The 20797-nt window shown below is 38.6% G+C and overlaps 3 protein-coding genes across 5 annotated transcripts; 2 read left to right on the forward strand and 1 right to left on the reverse strand.

Moving 5' to 3' along the window:
- Positions 1–10847: 10847 nt before the first annotated feature.
- On the forward strand, positions 10848–13231 carry LOC129727771 (protein-associating with the carboxyl-terminal domain of ezrin). Of its 2 annotated transcripts, XM_055685918.1 has the most exons (3): positions 10889–11021; positions 11098–12098; positions 12156–13231. In XM_055685918.1, exons 2-3 carry the CDS (start codon positions 11229–11231, stop codon positions 13065–13067), a joined length of 1782 nt encoding a protein of 593 aa, XP_055541893.1. In that variant the 5' UTR covers positions 10889–11021; positions 11098–11228; the 3' UTR covers positions 13068–13231. The 2 variants fall into 2 exon arrangements, with proteins under 2 accessions (XP_055541892.1, XP_055541893.1); XM_055685917.1 differs by having other exon boundaries at positions 10848–12098.
- A 457-nt stretch (positions 13232–13688) lies between these two features.
- LOC129727237 (inhibitor of nuclear factor kappa-B kinase subunit alpha) lies at positions 13689–16725 on the forward strand. 2 transcript variants are annotated; one of them, XM_055684838.1, is made up of 5 exons: positions 13689–14113; positions 14171–15633; positions 15691–16040; positions 16096–16485; positions 16538–16725. In XM_055684838.1, the coding sequence occupies exons 1-5, from the start codon at positions 13993–13995 to the stop codon at positions 16578–16580; spliced, it is 2367 nt and encodes a 788-aa protein (XP_055540813.1). In that variant the 5' UTR covers positions 13689–13992; the 3' UTR covers positions 16581–16725. The 2 variants fall into 2 exon arrangements, with proteins under 2 accessions (XP_055540813.1, XP_055540814.1); XM_055684839.1 differs by having other exon boundaries at positions 13689–14109.
- LOC129727238 (transmembrane protein 242) lies at positions 16495–17438 on the reverse strand. Its single transcript, XM_055684840.1, has 3 exons — positions 17227–17438; positions 16924–17162; positions 16495–16864 (listed from the first exon to the last, which is right to left on the reverse strand). Exons 1-3 carry the CDS (start codon positions 17318–17320, stop codon positions 16727–16729), a joined length of 471 nt encoding a protein of 156 aa, XP_055540815.1. The 5' UTR covers positions 17321–17438; the 3' UTR covers positions 16495–16726.
- Positions 17439–20797: the final 3359 nt, after the last annotated feature.

Consider the following 20797-nt stretch of genomic DNA (forward strand, 5'->3'; position numbering starts at 1 on the left):
AGTTGGCGAATGCATCAACCGCTAATACCGCCGCTATCGTACGAAAGCGCTTCGTTTCATGTGGGGAATAATATCAACAACGAAAAATGACGCGCGTCTAAGCACACACGAACTTTTTCGCCGTGCCGCTTCCATTTACTTCCTTAGCACATCGGCCTCATGGAAGTACAAACTGCACCTACCGCTGAGGCTGTTGACATACTGTTACTGGTACCCAAAGCTATTAACTCTTCAAATTAAGTGTTTTATTTGTCCTCAAAAGAACAATTGTTCAATTCCATATCGATTATAATGCAATCGCATCTCTGTATTACTGACAGTAATATTCTTCTGAACAAAATGATCCAACTTTTCCATTAGAGGAAGTGCCGGCTGATGTACGACAAAAATCTCGCCCGATAGCTCGCGTTGGCGTTCAGCCTGGCAGAGGCTTGAGACGTAGTGACCAACCACAGGGCAAGTGATTTGTTTAATTTGAAGGCAGCCACAGGCGCAACCCGCTGTTATCCTCTGTTACTGCTGAGTGCTGATATCTGCTGCTACTGCTGTCAACGTTGTGGAGGTCCATCCAGGTCACCTTCCAACTAATAATTGTAGCTAGTTTTCCCTGAAACACTTTTTTATAGTCGAAGGGTGCTACGAAATAGGCCACGCCTTTCTTTTCAGTTGTACCATTTTCTAATGTACTCTAGATGAATTATTCCACAATTCGCATTTGGTTTTTGTATCCAGCGAATAAACACCGATGGTGCTCTCACACACGCAACGATTTAACCCCTAACCGTATTGCGGCTTGTAACATCAAGCGATTTCGTTTGCTCGCTGTTGCGCGCTGCATCATGTTGCAACTTGGCAGCTGGGAGACGACGAAATTCTGTTCATGCTGATTTATTGACTTCATATTAGCTCTGCATAGTCGAACTAACTGTTTTTGTGAATGCGTTCTAACAGGGCAGTTTGTTATTCAAAGTAGGTTATGCTGATCGCAGCCTTTGCGCTGCCCCTACAGTGGGGGGTTTACTAAATAAAGTAAAAATTAGACAACTACAACATAATTTGATTGCATCCCGCACAGAATGTCCGCTTGTGTTGATGCCAGAAAATTATTAACCTTCAATTATTTGTTTATTTGCCTTGAAAAAGGCATTTTGCGGTTCAAAATCGGTTGTCGATTGCAACTTTTGAGCTGCCCTAACAGTGGGGGAATTAAGATACACGGACAACATGCACTGTAGAAGCTTTTTCACATTCAGTGAATTAGACGGGCGCGACAGATTTAAATTGCTAGGATCCAACACAGAATGCTTGCTTGCGTTGTCGAAAATTATTAACTTTCAATGACTTGTTTATTTGCCTTGAAAAAGGCATTTTGATGTTCAAAATTGGATTTCCTGATGGCAATCTTAATGCTGCCCCAACACGAGGGGAATAATGGCCGTCTGGCGACACACGCTGAGAAGAACCGCGCTGCTCTTGAGACGTGATGACCAACCACAGGGCTAGTGCTGCTGCTAAGGAAGGACGACTGCTGTTGTCGCTGTCTAGAACTATTATGAGCGGCTCCGGCTGAAACAGGCTCTTATATAGGCCAAATAATATATTTTCAATTGCAAGGTATATGATTCTGTTGACCGTGCTTGGGAAGCAATCATATAACGACCAATCAGAGGTCGAATTTTTCGTTTTGACAAGGCTTGACTATTGTCAATAGTACAATAGTGTGAATAATAAAATTACAATTATCTTATTTTGGGAAGAATCTTAGAAGATTTTCCAATCTATTGCTGCAAGAACGAAAAAAATTCATCGATTACTAACCGATTTATTAGCATTTGAAATTGGACATATTTTTCACTTTTTTCGGTTTTAGATTTGCATTTCACATCTTTATGTAGCCGAACTTCCTGAGAGAAGTATTCTACTTCAAAATGCCTTTTTTCAAGGCAAATAAACAAGTCATTGAAAGTTAATAAGTAAGCAAGCATTCTGTGTGGATTCTAGCAGTTACATCTGTCGCGGCCGTCTAATTTACAGAAGGTGAAATAGCTTCCACAGTGTATGTTTTCCGTGTATCTTAACTCCCCCACTGTTGGGGCAGCACAAAGGTTACGATCAACAACCGATTTTGAACAACAAAATGCCTTTTTGGCGTAGAACTACGTTTTACTTTAGCATACCACACAGGGATGCAAACTGAAAAACTGGGACGAAATTTGTCCCTTTTCAAATGCTTATAGGTCGGTTGGTTTTCAACCGATTTTCTTCATTCTTGCAGCAATCGATTGGAAAATTATACACGCATCTGCCCAGATGCAGAAAAATGTTGTTTGAGTCTACGAACTATTGCACTATTGAAAATTGTCAAGCCTTGTTGAAATAAAAATAACGTCCTCTGATTGGTCGCTTGCTTGCTGTGTATGTATGATATGGTATTATGTGTGTATGTGTGTATGATATGGTATGGTGTGTGTATGGTATAATGATATGGTATGATGTGTGTGTCTATGATATGATATGATTTGTGTGTGTGTGCTGTGTATGGTTTTTAACTCGGCACGATGCTGAATCCGGTTCACGAAATTCACAACCCTTCATTAGTAGACATTATAACTCATTACCCAAGTAAAAGTGTTGGTTTTATCAAAGTTTTATGGCGCTCAATACAGCCAAAAAAGCGCTATAAAACTTTGGTAAAAACAGTTGTGTTACTAGGGTAATAAAACACTAAATGCATTTGTTAATAGTGTACGTAGTTCTACGTCATTTATGCGGTCGTGTCTTGGATACAACCTCCTACTTTTTTGGTGAACCGAAGCGATTAGCTTTCTTCAGCCAACAGTGCTGGGTAGTTGTAGTTTTTAAAAATAAATAGAGTCTAGCATGAGCAAGAGCATGAGCATGATTGACCGCCCGCGGTTGCTACTCCGTTATTGCCAGATCAGCTGTAATTACACAAAGAACCAACAGATGATGTTTGGGACCAACATGCATCCTCAATGTGTAAAAACAGGTGACCTAAATCTTTATATTAGGCAATACCAGCGCCGGCCGCATCCGAATGCAGGTCAAAGAAGGAGTTTGTATAGGAATATGTTGACGTGATACTCGCTTTATTGGAAGCCGAGAACACCTCTGCACTTCCACGAGAAATCACTGGAATGTTGGATATAGGGGAAGGTATACAGCAGGGTTCGTTTTGGTAAACGATGCGCTAATGCGCTAAAGTCGGGTTCTTCAGAACAAGTGCCGCGTCTACAAGTTTATTACATCCGCCACGATATTCATAATGTGATTCGAACTTATTTAGTTTGACAATGTAACACCGCAACAATAAAACGTACGCGAGGATACAGGATTTTTGACTAAACCGAGACAACTTAAAATTACCGTATATCTCCTCGTAAGGTGATGCTCTTTATACCTAAAACTATTACGCGTTGTTGATCCATCTGTAGATAATACGACCTCATGGAAGGTACCGACGCGGGGGTTGAAATGATATTTATCGACTGAACGAAATCGACTTCGATTTCCGATGTAATAATTTAGATGCAACGCGCGAGCAGTCTCCGACTTAACGTTGATGAAGATGAGAAAGATATGATGAAATATCTGGGTTCACTTCGCGAAATCACCACACGCCGGAAGTCCATATATCAGCAAAACTCGCCCGGGCTGAATACGCGTTTACACCGAAGCGTTACGAACAACCGCTTTAATCCCCCCGGCCGACACATACGCGCAGGAACTCGGCGTTTACGTCGATTATCTCTTATTAATGTATGCCTAATACGCCTAATAAATATGAAAATTGGAAATGTTCCATGCATCCAAAGCCTCAACAATTTAATAAAAGCAAATATACATATAAGCCTGAATATATTTTTAAATTTATTGACAAAGTGCCGAACTAGTCATAAATATAACAAATTATGTAAAACAACTGGTCAAAAGCTAGAACAATCAAAAAATCAAACACATACTCCAAACTCCACAAACCACACTAACACTTTGTGTTTAAAAATAAAAAGAGTCTAGCAGTGATGAACTGCCGCGCGTTAGAAACAAAGATGAAGGATGTTGTGGAGGAAAAGGCTGCTGCCACAGGGGTAATAAAATATAGGTGCCTTTTCGATGCTTTCAGTTTTGTTAAATTCATTTTAAATTTCAGAAACCTATAATCAGTTGACTTCAAGAAACATAAAAATAAAAACATACATTGGAAGAATGTCATTTTTTCCTATTCAAACATCTCGAACAATACGTGCGAACATTTAAACTAATTCCTTAAACTATATTCTGCAAAATTTATTCTGTCAAGAATACATTCCTTCTCAGATGTATCGAACACCCTATTCCATAAACAGAGAATTCGCTTGCCCACCCTATGCGGCGACGTTTGTTTGGGTCTTGTACGGTTCTATTCTTACCAAAATCAACGGTGTTTTTTTCCTTTTTGCCTTATATATATAGTATAGCAATCACTGGAAAAACCGAAGGTATAAAAGTGGTCCCAATGGCCGAATGTCATATACCACTCGACTTCTCTCGACAAACTGAGCATTTTCTGTATGTATGTATGTATGTGTGTATGTGTGTATGTGTGTGTGTGTGTGTGTGTGTGTATGTATGTGCAACTCTTTTTTCTCACTCATTTTTCTCAGTGTTGGCTGGACCGATTTTCATAAAATTAATTGCAAATGAAAGGCTTAGTTGCGCCATAGGTTGCTATTGAATTTCATTGTAATCGGATTTTTAGTTTAGAGGTTATGTATCAAAATGTAAAAATCACGAAACATCAATATCTCAGAAACCACACAACCGATTTCAATAAAACTGGTTTCAAATGATTGGGCTGTCCCCAAAACCCTTAACTTTTAAATTTCGTTATGATTGAACATATGGTTCAAAAGTTATGTAAAGAAAAGTTATCCTGAGGTTGTTTAAACTCACTCATTTTTCTCAGTGATGGCTGAACCGATTTTCACAAAATTAGTGTCAAATGAAAGGTCTAGATGCCCCATAGGTTGCTATTGATTTTCATTGCAATCGGATTGTAACTGTGTCCGTTGTTCATAAAAATGTGAAATCACATAATGAAAGTAAACATAATGACTTTCTCCTAACGATCACTGGCTAATCAAAAGGTAGAAAAATGATTGAAATGGCCGAATGTCATATACAACTCAACTCAGTTCGACGAATCGAGCATTTTCTGCATATATGCATGTATAGGTGTATATGTTTGTGTGTGGGTGTGTACGTGTATATGTGCACTTTTCTTTTGCACTCATTTTTCTCAGAGATGGTCTGACCGATTCTTTCTATCTTGGTGTCAAATGAAGGGTCTATTTGCCGCTTAGGTTGCTATTGAATTTCATTGTAATCAAACTTTTAGTTTTGGCGCTGCGTCAGAATGTGAAAAACGCTCTTATATCTTAGAAGCTATGAACATAGTTGAATTCAAATAAATGGGCTTTCAAACCCTTAAACAATGAATTTCATAATGTTTAAACATGTGGTTTGAAAGTTATAGAAAGAAACTAAACCCGCAGATTGTTTAAAACTATAGCTACGATCAAAATATGTGGCCTCAACATCATTTAAATTTAATATTGTACTATTTCAAAGTTGCGGCCTTGCTCAGGATTTAAGTTGGAATTAAAAGTCATTTCTATCATTTCACTTTTTGCCTTTCTCCTAGAAAGGTATAACAATCACTGCAAAAACTAAAGGTATAAAAGTGCTCAAAAGGGCCGAATGTCGTATACCACTCGACTCAAATCGACGAGCTGAGCATTTTTTTCATGTGTGTGTAACGCTCTCCCAATCTCGCTCGATTTTCTCAGAGATGGCTGAATCGATTTCAATGAAATCAATTGCAAATGAAAGATCTAGTTGCCCTATAAGACCCCATTGAATTTTGTTGTAATCTGATTTCTAGTTTAGAGGTTATGTATCAAAATGTAAAAATCACGAAACATCAATATCTCAGAAACTACACAACTGATTTGAACAAAATTGGTTTCAAATGAACGGTCTACCTAAAAACCCTCAACTTTTGAATTTTATGAAGATTGAACATATGGTTCAGAAATTACAGAAAGAAACGTGTTCTGGAGACTGTTTAATCTCACTCATGTTTCTCAGAGATGGCAGAGATAGCTGCCTCATAACACCCTGTTGAATTTTGCTGTAATCGGAATGTAACTTCGTCTGTAATGTATCGAAATGTGAAAATCACTACACAACAGATTTGAACAATATTGATATCGAATGAACGGGATAGTTAAGGGTTAACTGATGAATTATGACTGAACACTTGGTTTCAAAGTTTAGCTCCTCCATACGTTCCCTTTTCATTTGATTGTAATCAAACTTAAGCAAACGTTATGTTTTAATTTGTAAAACAACGAAAATCTATTATCTCAAGTATTACACGACTTATTTGAACATAACTAGTGTCATACGAACGAGTCATCTCTCAAACTTATAAATAACAAACTTAATAAAAATTTTATATACTGTTCAAAAGTTTTGTAAAGAAAAGAAATTCAAAGACTATTCAACACTATAGCTGCTTTGATCAATATATATGGCCTCAACATGATTTAAATGTGGTATCGTACTAGTTGAACGTTCCCGGTATCGCTCGTGATTAAATTGTTCGAAATTAAGAGTCATTTCTTATATTTCGCTATTTCAGAAGCACTAACATTACGTCAAATTTCATATTTTATACTTTAATTACAACATCAATATTTTTGAACCCAAAGAGTGAATATACCTTTTTGGATTTAAGCATTCATGTAAATCTATTTTTACAAATAATAAGTTTGAATGAGAAAGGCTGAGTCTGACCGCTAGGTGGATTAATTTAGATTTTTCCTTTGTAAACGTCATTGGTCTTTCTCGAAGCTTCGTTCGCTTCGTTAGATTCGTTCGCTTCAGCTGTAAGTTGAATTGAAGGTGAGTAACTTTTTTTCGGGTGGCCGAATGTGGTAACTTAGTGAGATACAATAGCAGGAGAAGAGGTGAAGGATAGAATACACTCAAACAGTTCATTATGCACTGTTATTCGCACTTGATGATGCGATAGGCTGCAGCTCTAGTACCAAGTCACTAGTGAGCAGCAACGATGATGAATCATGAATGATTGTGATAATCAGCAACTTTGCAGCTGGTTACTAAGGCTGTGATGGCAATCCTCTTATCACTGGAATAGCATGAATGGTGCCTCATAGCACCAGTGACCCGGCCCTTAACCCTTCTCTATACTGCCCATAATCGCATAATTGTAACATTTGCAAAATTGGTTGTTTGAGAAAATGACACTTTTATATTTTGATCTTAAATTCATTGTACCCAATATACTTCTGCAAATAGACGCTTCAAATCAACTTAGTATCATGAAGAAAGCACTACTTTACACTATGTATACATTGAACATTACTTTTGAAGTCAAATAAGTTGAAATTTTTGCAATGAACTTTTATGCCGTCACTTTCAAGGTACTTTTGGAATATATCACAATGGAAATGAAGTTTTTCTTGTTTTCAACAAGCATGAGCTGAACACCAGAAACGGATCACGGGTGGTTGGCTACCGAACCAGAATAACCTTCGAGTTTCAAAGGATCCAGATGTGGATTTGGCTGGATGTTTTTTTGACAAAAAAGTTGGAAAAGTTAAGTAGTGTGACAATTATGCGGTTATTTACGCTATGTGACAAAACAACTTGGTATTTTTTACGACTTTTTTCAAACAAAAATAAGTATATTTTTTCAGATGTAAAAAATACATACTATTTCAAGCATTTCCCAACAAAAAGCACGAAATCCATAAAATGTCGAACGTTACAATTATGCGATTACAGGCAGTATACCTAACAAATACAACTACAAGAGAACACCCCCGCAATTCGATCCCACTGTTTTCTGTTCCACTGCTGAAAACTCATGAATCAAACTATTCAAATAATAAAAAAAAAAAATAGAATTATGTACTTACTTTGTTTGATTATTCAAACACCTCACTTTCATTTAAAATTTAACTTCATTCAAAATTTTACTTCACTTTCACTTTCACTTAAAAGAAAAACAGGAGAGTTGTGGGCAAAGCCACGAGCGCAAGGTTGAAGTAGAATACTTTTACAAAAAAGATAACCCGGCTGCTTGCGTGTCAGTCATTTTTTCTAGTAAATTAACGTTGACTAATCACATCAATCGAATTTTGCGCATCAACAAGGATTGGCCATTTTCAATAATATAGTAAGTTGCTTGTCATGGTTGGGGCTTGACAATTTTTAAATTTTGAGATGAATTTTTTTCGGATGTCGTGCTCATGACTGAAGGAAAAGATAATTCAGTTCATTTTGAGACACGGAGATGAAGTAAAATTTATAACTTTTACAAATTTAAAAATTTGAATTATCTCATTAAAAAATATTAACTCTTCAATCAAGTTTTTATTTCATCCTGAAAAGGACAATTTGTTGTTCATTTTAGTATCGGATAAGATGCCGATGACATCTTTGCGTTATCACTGACAGGGCGAATAAAGTATTCCTTTCCTGATTTAGCACTCAAAACTCGACGGCTCACGTGTTATCAAAATGAGTCAACTTTTCATTAAATGCATTTACTATCCCACTATCGCACAGAGACTGCATTTCAGGCACTCTAGCCTCACTGCATCAGCCGCTATCGATGCTGAGATCCGCTGCAACTAGTTCGCTATCCATAGCCATGCCACAGTTGTGGCCGCTATACGCTGCCATTGGTATCCACTGTCCCTGCATCAGCTGGCCCAGCTGCTATCGTTGCTGGAATCCGCTGCAACTAGTGCGCTATCCATTGCTACGCCACAGCTGTGGCCGCTTTCCGCCATCTCTGGTATCCACTGCACTGCTAGTGCTGCTGCTAAGGAAGGACGACTGCTGTTGTCGTTGTCTAGAACTATTATGAGCGGCTTCGGCTGAAACAGGCTCTTATATAGGCCAAACAGCATGTTTTAAATTGCAAGGTATATGATAATGTCGACCGTGCTTGGGAAGCAATCGTATAACGACCAATCACAGGTCGAATTTTTCGTTTTGACAAGGCTTGAATATTTTCAATAGTACAAAAGTGTGAAAAATAAAATTACAATTATCTCATTTTGGGAAGAATCTAAGAAGATTTTCCAATCTTTTGCCGCAAGAACGACGGAAATCCATCGAATACTAACCGATTTATTAGCATTTGAAATTGGACATATTTTTCACTTTTTTCGGTTTTAGATTTTCATTTCACATCCCTATGTAGCCGAACTTCCTGAGAGAAGTATTCTACTTCAAAAAAATATAAGGATTTGAACGAAATAGTTCTGACATTTATGGTGAACAGTCCTAAAATCTCTGCGCTTCGTACTTGCGCGGTGTAAAGATTTGTTAAATAGCCTCCTACCCCGAGCACGTCACGCAATATATAAACGAGCCCTCGAATGTCTTCCCTGTGGCTGTGATCGTTGCTGAGATTTGACGTTTGATGATAAATTTTATCATCACCAGAGATGCCAGATATACAGACAAATCTGTATTATACAGACTTTTGTGTTGCGATACAGACACGCATAAGCCTACAGATTTTATACAGACATTTAGTATAATACAGATATTACACAGATATCTGATATTCTACATAATGGTTTTACCAGTATACACAAAAAAAAACGAACACAAAAACCAAAAGTCACTGTAGCCGTTGCTGGAAAAAGTGAACTAGGAACTGAACACTTTGCTGAACATATTAATCTTGCGTTTTTGAGCGTGAAATCATGACAACGGGAATCGAGTCAGGCTATCGGGGTTTTTATCGGCCCCGTGGGCACTAATCTGCCTGTTTCGCCCCCAGTGACAAACAGCTGATTGTCTCGATCGATTGCCATGCAGGTTATATTGGTGAAAAGACCGTTTGTTCTATTCGGAGCAATATCCAACGTTGAAGAATTGCTTAAAATGTCCCAAACCTTGAAGGTACTATTTTTATAACCGCGAGACTTCTGCCATCATGTATCAGTTTAGCTACATTACGACGAACGACAATTTTTATCACGGGAAAGACTCTTACTTCTATGTGTTACTTAGATTTAAAAGATAAATTAGTTATCGATTAATCGACCAACTATGATAGATTCGAAAAAGAACAATCAAAACAAGCAATAAAACAAAACAATCTGACAGGTCGACAAATAATTAGGTATCAATGTATCGGTAACTTATTTTCGCAGCGGTATACAGACTTATACAGACATTTTTATGGATTATACAGACTTGCCAAAAAAAAGTCTGGCATCTCTGATCATCACTGACAGTAGAGCTGCTTATGCAGGCCAGCAATTGCAGTGTTAGGGATGGGAAATATCGACTAAAATCGCTATCGATAACTATCGATAATTTCCCAATTCTATCGATAACTATCGATAATTATCGATAGTTTGACAGCTAGAAGCAGATGCAGAAAAACAACAAAATGTTGCTTACGTTGTGGACAGGAACAATATTTAATAGTTTATTCGCACATATCGTTCACACTTATGCGAAATTTCGCCGTTGTCCGTACGGGTTAAAATGAGCGAAAATGATTATCTTTCAATTTTCTAACAATTTCAAAAAGGATTTCGTGTGAGAGCGAACAAGCATCAAAGTGTCTTTCAAAACTGGCAAGGTCAATTTATTGTTTTCAGTTCTGGCATCATTGTGGAGTATGCATGCCACCGCGAGAGAATTATCAATAGCTATCGATAACGCTGAAAGCTTAACGATTCTATCGATAGCCGGCAACTATCGATATTATCGATAATTATCGATAGGTTTCCCATCCCTATGCAGTGTTTCTTCGTGTCTATATGTTCAGTTTATATCCCAGCGACTTTTAATATTTTACTGTCTATGATCGTAATGTCCTAATTGCGCAAAACCTAAGCATGGGAAACGATCAGTCACAGTTGAAAGGATTGGAAATTAGCAGAAAAGCTATCCAGGTAACAGACTACTGGTCCTTGTACAATGGAGAAGTTCCGTCCGATACCTCCGTTTCGTGCATATCAATTTTTCAAGGAGAGACGCTCGTCACAGGACAATTCTGGACTAATCAGAACCCATTGGAGCGGGCAATTAAAAACCTTAAAGTTTATCGACATCCGAACATCCTAAAGTTTATTGCTTCATGGCACAAAGGCTCCCTGAAGATGTTGGCCACGGAGCGATGTAGGCCTCTAGCAACTTGTCTTAACATAATAAGTGATGTTCAAATTTGTCTCGGATTGCGAAACGTATTATGTGCACTCGTTTTCCTAATGGAGCAGGCCAGCGTTCGGCATTTAAGCATTAGCATATCATCGATTTACGTTACCGAAGATGGAGCATGGAGATTAGCAGGATTCGAACATCTATGGACAAATGGAGATTTCAATTTAAACCTGCTAGAAAAATCTCAACCATATCGTTACCAGAAGGCGATTGACCCGGATGAGCTGAAAAACAAGGGTGAAGGTGTTGAGCAGTTTGCTTTTGCCGTGATGTGTGAAGAGATCTTGCATAACAAAACCGATAGTAACATTCCAGCAGTGGAAGATTTCAAAACGTACTGCGGAACGCACCTGAAGCATGCTAATGTGTCCATGCGACCAAAACTTTCTGCCATCCTGCTGCATCCGCTGTTTAATCACGATTTTATTTTAATACATTCCTTCCTCACCGAATTGCCACTGAAAAGCCCACAGGCGAAACAGGAATTCTTTACTGGCCTAGCGGATCGATTACGACTGTTCGATCCGGAAACTGTCGCAGAACAGATGGGCTCTTTGTTGCTGTCCCGAATTGTTCTCCTGGATACGACAGCTCAGCTCTGCGTTACCCCGTTCATACTACGCCCTAAGACGGATGACCTGTCAGCAGCTCTGTTTGCTGCAAAGATTTTCTCTGCGTATATTATTCCTAAAATAAAGCAAGTGTTCTGCGTTCCGGATGCCCAAATTCGACTTACGTTGTTGGAATACTTTCCAGCTTATGTGGATTTCTTTAGCAATGACGATTTGCGGGAGCACATACTACCACAGGTAACACAATTAGGTACAGTTTATAATAATCATGATTGTATAAATTTTGCTTTGCAGCTTTTGTTAGGTATAAAAGATACCAACGATGTTCTAGTCGCGAAAACCTTGCTTTGCTTGGCAGATTTGGTCCCCCTGTTGGGGTCTGCAGTTGTGATCGGTGGCAATAGAAGTAAAATTTTTGCCGATGGTCGCCCACAAGGTGTACCTGATCAGACAATGCCATGGAGTGCTGTAAGGTCTATAACACCAGTTATTGGCTCTGGCGAATTCCTCTCCGGAAGTCCTGTTCCCAGTGGGGTGGACAGAATAGCAACAGCGGAAAACAATATATCGTTTTCGTCTATTGTGGAATCATCGGGTTTTAACATCATGCCGGAACGGTTGTCGCCTGAAGGGGAAGATATTTATCATACTAATAGCGATGTTGAACTGGAGGTAGACGAATGGAGCGATTGGGAAAATGACATGACCGAACACACCGTTAATCATTTGCTTAATACTGGTCAGCATGAGGGTCAACATGATAACGACACTATCACCAATAGTCAACCTGTGACATTGGGAAATGACGTGGATTACACACAAAGTGCGATTGTGAGACCTGACAAGGAAGAACTGGAGAAGATAAGGCGTCAAACTTCTGTGCAAGCTGAAAGTATTGAAAATCTAGACATTAAAACACAACCGTTCAAGAAACCGTTAGAATCGTTCACTGCATCGGATATGGACTTTTTCAAAGATATGGAACCAGTGATTCAGAAAGCTAATGTTCTGCTAATCGACGAGAAAGACCCAGTAGATAATATTTCCGTGACGTCAGCTGCCAAGAGTACCACTGCCACTACAAATCCAATAGTTCAGGAGCAGGATTCTCTTTTGTTGAAGGTTGATGGTAGTAGATTCGACGTAAAAGTAGAAACTCTCGAGGCCAATGAGGACGGATGGGACAATGAAGAGAGTGAGTGGTAGGTAAACTGGATTTCTCCGATGTTTTACTTCAATTATTATTTACATGGAGCTCATAAAGGGCTCACTGTCTGCTAAGTCGATAGGATTAGTACATTATCGGGGGAGAAAATTAAGGTTACTGCAACTTTGTGCACATTATTCAATAAATTTGTGATCGGTGGCTATATGCGAATGATATTACCAAATTTTAACATATCCATACACCAAAAATTAAAAGGTAATGTTCAAGACACGACCGCATGTGGATAAATGAATACGATGCATTCAATTGATTGAGATTGATAATTCAATCGCAAAAACATTTTTCCATCATGCCCTACTATTTTTATGTCTAGAAATAACTGTTTTTTGAAGAGGTAATCAAGATAGAATTGAAGTATTCATGATTGAAACAGTTTTAAATTTCTTCAGTATCAGCATCAGTTTTGCTGATTTTTTATCTCGTTGCTTCCATTATTACCCTAGAGTAAAAAAATATAAAAACTGTTCTGAGTAAATGACCCAATCAATTTTCTAAAGTTTCCTTGCAGCTGAAAAAAAGTTTCATTCAGTTCACTGCAGTGTTGTCAGGGGGTTGAGCAAATCATGGCTGTCATCCGCCGTTGCTTTCGTTATTTCATTCAGCTACTATGTTTTGCTATGCGTATTCGCAAGCAAATCAGCTGCCTGGAAGCTAAAAATTTACCAACAGTGCAAGATTTTAAAATTAGAACGCAATTCACGCATTGGGCGCGGTATCGCAACTTTAGCCGCCAGAGACTATAATCTGCTCCCAGTGTATACGGTTAAAAATAGATATCAATATTCAGCGGCTGCCTTTTACCGTGAGCGGCAAAAGTTTGTGTTCTTCACTTCCTGATGCAGATTCACGCAGTTCGAATTAGAGGCCCGAGTGGATGACTAATTTTCTCTGTAGCAGTAAAAAATGTTCGCTCAAACTGAGGATCCGCCGGTTATCGGTGATTGGTATCGTGAGAAAAGCCTCGGTAGCGGTGGATTTGGAGTAGTGACATTATGGAAAAATCAGCAAACGAAGGAGATGGTGGGTAAGTAAAAAATACTTTTTTAAACTATAAATTCTCATATAACTCTATTTTTGGTAGCGATAAAAAAGTTCCACATTCTGCACGATAAAAGCGAAATGACGGATAAGCACTGTGAACGATGGCAGAACGAAGTTTCGCTGATGACTAACAAAGTTCGAAATGAAAATATTGTGCGTACGATCCAGGTTCAACCGGAGAGCTTTCTTAGAGAACTGGCAAAGTATTCGGCAAATAAGCTACCAATACTTTGCATGGAGTTTTGCGAAGGTGGAGACCTAAGGCGAGTTCTAAACCGGCCCATCAGTTGCAGTGGTTTAAAAGAGCTGGAAGTAAGAGAAATTCTACGTTCGCTTCGTAATGCTATCTCTTGCTTGCATAGTTTGAAAATAACCCATCGCGATATCAAACCGGAAAATATCGTACTTAAGCAAGAGGGCAATCGCACCGTGTATAAACTTACTGATTTGGGATACGCAAAGGCACTGGACAAGCAAAGCTTGAATGCCAGCCTAGTAGGCACAGTAGAATACATTGCGCCTGATCTTATCTATTGTGATCGCTACAATTGCTCCGTAGATTACTGGTCCATGGGAATCATAGCGTTCGAAATTATTTGCGGCATACGTCCGTTTATTCCCCACACCTCAGTTGCTAAATGGATGATGCACGTTCAGCAGAAAAAGTCCATGCATATAGCTATCACGGAGGACAACCGTGATAATTACACCTACCATAGTGAACTATTTTTAGAGAACTACATTGCACCTGGTTTGAAGCAACACCTAGAAAAGTGGTTAGTTTTGGCCTTAGAGTGGAACCCAAAGCAGCGAGGACATGTTTTTCAGGTTGGAGATGAAGAATTGACTGAACAACAGCTGAGATCGGTTAAACTTGCCGACAGTAAACCGGTCCAAGTGCTCAAAATTTTCTCACTGCTGGACACGATTCTACAAAAGAAGTTACTAACTATCTTTTCTCTGTACGATTTTCGACTAATGAGTGTCGAAATTAGCGAAAGCAGTACCTTTGAGATGGTAAGACAAACTGTCACAAAAGTAACGGGTATCCCTAAAGATGCAATTGAGTTCGTTCTACCACTGGAGCAAAAGCTAGACCGCATTGCAGAAGACACCAAACCCATTGATCTCTATTTGCCGGGCTTCTACGAGAAACCTATGCTTTTCATAATTAATAAACAAGGTGCCATAATACAGCCGGATTTGAAACCGGAAATACCAAAAAGTGTAACAGATGTATTTCAAAACATAAAGGTTAAACTAAAGCCTCACATGCTCCGCCAGTTTGCTGCGAATGCACATTATTTCGTGACGAAAGAGCAGCACTCGTATATCCTGGCCTTGGAGGGAATAAAAAACTACGGGTTGATGCTTAACGAAGAGATCGTTAAGTACAAGGTTGAAGTGAGCCGACTAAATAAAATTACTTATGGAATGAGTGGCGGATTGGAATTTCATAAGTTGGCTCTGGGTTATACCAGGGACAAAATGGTTAAGAGAAAGGTAAAGCTAAATTATCATATTTTTATCAGATTTAAAGTATCAGTTATCATTTTGTAGTTTTCTGACGAACTGCTGCAGAAAACCATCGTTTTGTGGGAAGAACGATGTACTCACATGGAAACTAGTATCCTGAAACTGCTAGAAATAGCAGACAAGATAACTTTACGTTACGAATCCGTCCTTAAGCGCAGTCGGCTCTCCGTTTGCCACCAATTGCTGAAGGATTACGAACAGCAAGATCCTTTCAATTTGAAGGCTTTGGACGGACGTTACGAGATTGTCCGTGCCCAAATATTGGAGAAAGCTACGCACGAGAAATCGCACATCGATATGCTACAGGCGGTCTACGAGTGTCTGAAGAAGAGAGACATTTTGCTGCGCGACTATGAGTTTAAGGAACTACAACAGTGAGTTTGAATCGAATTCGAATTGATTGAATTTGGTTAATATTGTTTTTCATAGGCAAATGATAGATATCCGTCGAGAGATGCAAGAGATACGAAAAGCGCTGGAGAAGGCTCTCGAACAAGCGGAAAAGTTTAAAAAAGAACTCGCTAGAATAACAATTGAACATAACGAGAATGTATGGAATCTGGTGCACAATATTTCTAGCAGTTCATCCAACTCGGTTTACAATGGTGCTTCCTCGCCGCTACCAGATATCGAAGGAATGATGAGCTCTCTCCGGTTGGAGTCATCAGCTAGTAACGATTTAAGCTTCCGTATCGGCGGCACTGTTTCCACTCTGCAGGATTCTATGGGGCCAAATTCTGTAAACAAAAGTTTGCTATGTTTCGGCGAGGGACCAGACGTTGAATCTTTGATTAGTGCCAACGATTCACTGATAATGACGTAAAGTAATTGTTGTTTTGAAAGGAATTTATTTAATTATTTCTGTTTTCAGAACCGACGATTTGATCAACGACGGATTCGATTTATTCAAGTAAATCTGCCTGTGCTATCCGTTGATTCCATCGCATAGTATATATGTATCATGCTAAAGTGTACTGATTGCCGATTAAAAATATATATCATTTCAACTTCGTTGATTTATTTTCAAATAGAAGAATTTGAATATATTAATTCACTAAATCTATTTTTCTTTCTTGCCCCAAGTAGATAAATACTTCATGAGATCCGTCAGTCCATCAAATTCCGTTCTACTTTTTGGTGGGTCGTTCTTTGGTATCCGTGGTAATATTTTACCGATTGATTCTCTAAATTCTCGCATCTAAAACCAAACAAGTTGTATAAAGTTAACCCAAATCACTCGAACCTGTAGGAATGCACATTTGTAGCTCCAGACAGCTTCCAGATACCGTAGCAAATAGTACCAGTGCCCAGGAAGGCGTACAGCGTGCCCCAACCGAACGCCCTTAAGGCTAGTCCTGCGCCCGTTTCACGCATTGCGATGCTGCCCTGTACACCTTTGTCAAAAAATTGTGGGTCGGATTTTTTTGCGGTCATTATTGTTTTACCGAAGCCAACGATTGCCGAAATACCGGCGACTCCTGTCAAAAATGCAGCAGCTGAAAGGTTGGTGGTTTGATTTTACATTTATGTACCTTAACTTTTACTTAATTATTTCCATACCTCTAAAGCGATACTTGCGTTCCTCGACAGTCATTTCCGTTTGTTGGGGTGCCGGTTTTGTTTCCGTAGAAGTTACAGTAGTGTTATCGAACATTTCGTGCTTATTTTCCTCAAATTCTTGAATTAGTTACAAAGTTACACCCATTACTGACTGTTTCTTTACATAATCAGATCAAAACAAAATAACGTGCACAACTGGCAGCTTATTTACTTCGTTTCCATGTATTCATTATGGTATGGTGCGTGTCTTGGGTGAGAAAACAGAGCAATGAAGATTTGTATAGTTGGCGCTGTGGATGGTTAGTAGAAGACGAATCTCCCTTGCAGCGCTAAGGTTATGCTTCATCATTGAAATGGCGCTAATTACACGGACCTGCAAATCTTCCTTCTCTAGTGGTTTTGCAATTGTTGTCGTTTGAAAAATATTCACAATTCTTGTATTGAAAGTTTACATATTCAATACAATTACATATTCGATAAAATTTTATTTAATCGTCACGAAATAATTGTTCTAACACTTCTAGTTTAAATAGTTTAAAAATACTAAAACTAGGGTAATCATCAAGGAATAAAATGACAGAGAACGAATGTCTCAGCGTAAAATATATAAATTCTTGTCGTTAAAAAATACCAGCTCAATTCGATTTATTTGCGGGGTTAATTTAAAACGAATGGTTGCCCATTAGACTGGGACATGGTTATATGGGAAAAAAGCGATGGTGTTTTTTTTTCGCTCCCATGCACTTTTCGTGTTTCTTATGGGTCTTATAACAACTGTGTAACTTTTCTGATCGATCGGTGGAACGCCCGATTTGCGCCCGATTTTTAAAGTTTCCATACGATTTTATATGGGAAAAACCACTTTTTCAAAACTTTTTGTACAGAGATGTCCAATTGGCTCCAAAACATATATCAATACATGATATTTATAAAAAAAATTCCTGCGAAAAACTCTTCTGAAGACCGCAAGGCGCTACCTTGCTTGTGAAAAAAGATATTCACCCCAGACTGATTGAATATCTGACGAACGGCTGACCATTGAATTTTACTAGCAATACTGCTGCAGCATGCTGCTGTTGCAAATTCAACCATGTGATGAGAAATGACATGGTCAGACATTTATCTTGGAGGCTTCCCCGAAGATACTATGAGCAAAAATCACACTTTGAAAATTAATTCCACGCGAAATTATTTCTCATACTTAAGCAAGTTTGCAAAAGCAGCATGCTGTAGCAGTGTTGCTGAAAAATTTCAATGGTGAGCCGTCCGTCAGACATTCAATCAGTTTGGGGTGAATAGCTGTTTCTACAAGCATCGTAGCGCCTCACGGTCTTCAGAAGAGTTTTTCCCAGGAAAATTTCCTACAAATATCATGTATTGATATTTTTTTAAGAGCCAACTTGACATCTCTAGAGAATAAGTATTGAAAAAGTGGATTTTCCCATATAAAATCGTATGGAAACTTTTAAAATCGGGCGCAAATCGGGCGTTTCACCGATCGATCCGAAAAGTTACACAGTTGCTATGGGACCCATAAGGAACACGAAAAGGGCATGGGAGCTAACATTCATTTTTTGTCGCACCCTATTGCCCATGCACTAAATTGAATACACTGGTAAATACAAAGATTATAGCTTTTTAACCTTTTCTGTGAATTTTGGTGCCCCTTAAAACAGATAGCTTTTTCATAGACTTAAATGAGTTTTCTCGTAAACATAACGTTAAACCGGCGAACCCGGCAAGCAATTACCTGTGAGGGTGAAACGAATACTACACTCAAAACAACAACACGCACATGCGTCGTTTTTTGATAGCGTGTAACTATCTTTTTGTTGTAACGCATGCATGACTCAAACGAAGTTTTCAGTAATATCTGGTATACAGAATTTGCAAATTCTGTCTGTAAAAAACAAAATTTTCGAGTCTGTGTCCTTTCAATTTGCCGTTGTATAAAAGTTTCTTCGGAATTTTGAGTTTATATATATTTGCGCACGCAGATTTTCTAAAAATGTGTGCGAGAGCATAACCTGTGAGGCAGACTTTTCGGGGTTTCGTGCAGTTGCGAAAATTTTACAATCCTGCATCTCACTATTTTGTGAAACGAGAATCAACATTCGACCGTGATGAAGTGTGCTCGAAATTGTAATTGAAGCCTTCAATCCAGAAAGGCGCAAGTTTAAAAATCGGAGTACGCTAACATGGTTATTGCTGAAAGCTTATGAAATTTATTATTTTATGTGAAAATAAACCAAAATATTTTGTAAAACGACAATAATATAAAAACCGTTGGCGATGAATATTTTTTACCTTTCAGTTATAACAATACTCATAACAAAAAAATGCTTTTTTTCCCTTGGTTTAAATTGACAGTCAATGACAGCTCATCCTGGTTCGTTTTGACACTCACACAGTTTCGTGTCCGTTTCTCCCTCCCAGGCAATTACTATGCGACGCCTTCACGCACTTCTGCATACACTAGGGGCTCCTAAAGTCACATAAATGATTCAAAAGCTGTAATCTTTCTTGAGCAACTATTTTGAGTTTTTGGGTACATATTTTTGACGTAGCACAACGTCTATCTGGAAGTTAGGTGCCTGATTTGAAAATCAAGAAATTCAACCATCCAAATAGTGGTCACAATTAGAGCGCTTATATTTCAGTCATTTTTTATCAGATTATCGAGGTTTTGGCATCAATCGAATAGATTTTTTTTTACGGTTTAGTTGTTGTACCAAAAACAACCAATTGATTGAGCCACTGTTATAAAAATTTGGTAAATAACGTAGATTTTCTATATTATATCGAGCAACCAATCACTAGTTTACTTCTCATGCACAGTCGACACTAAAGTATACAACCGATCTGACTTTGGAACAATTTGTTGTTGTTGTTTATCTCGCCGCGCTTACTGGAAATTTATGAAAGGTAAAAAAAAGCAAAAAGTACCGGTCAACTCGTGCCGGGTTGCACTTGTATATCTGACAGCTGTAAAGAAAACTTGGTAGCTGCAAAAATGCCAAAAATGGTTGAAAATTCTGCCCGAAGTAACCAGAGAACAAGAATCATCGGCAACGGGCACTTTTTGATGCCCCAAAATGATGTAACTGAAGTAGGAAGTTGAATTTTTATCTTATTATCATAGTTTGACAGTACCCCCATTATGACGAATTGAGCCCCAAACAACAATGGCCGCACAAGAAAGCCAGCTGAGGTGCTCTTCTTTATTGTTCAGTGTTGCTCACCTGTGGTGTTACCTGATCTGCCGATATCGCTGCTCATAGCAGGGTGAAGCACAGCGGTGTAACATGTCATTTGACTCTCACTTATAGAAGTGTGTAGACTACGAACGTGTCAGGGACCGCTTTCAAAAATGTTTTACTTTCCTTACCATTTCTTATGCTGCTACTTTCTAAGTCGGTAATTGACGAAGCTTTGATATAAAAGGTACTATTCTAACATTTCACCATCATTTTCATTCCAAGTCCGTACCGGTGACATTCGGACACAAGATTTTAGTATTGCAGTTTTACAGCGATAGCAGTTTGCAAAGCAGTTTCGTTTAGTCAGTATA

The sequence above is a fragment of the Wyeomyia smithii genome, chromosome 3 (genome assembly GCF_029784165.1).
Source record: "Wyeomyia smithii strain HCP4-BCI-WySm-NY-G18 chromosome 3, ASM2978416v1, whole genome shotgun sequence".
NCBI lineage: Eukaryota > Metazoa > Arthropoda > Insecta > Diptera > Culicidae > Wyeomyia > Wyeomyia smithii.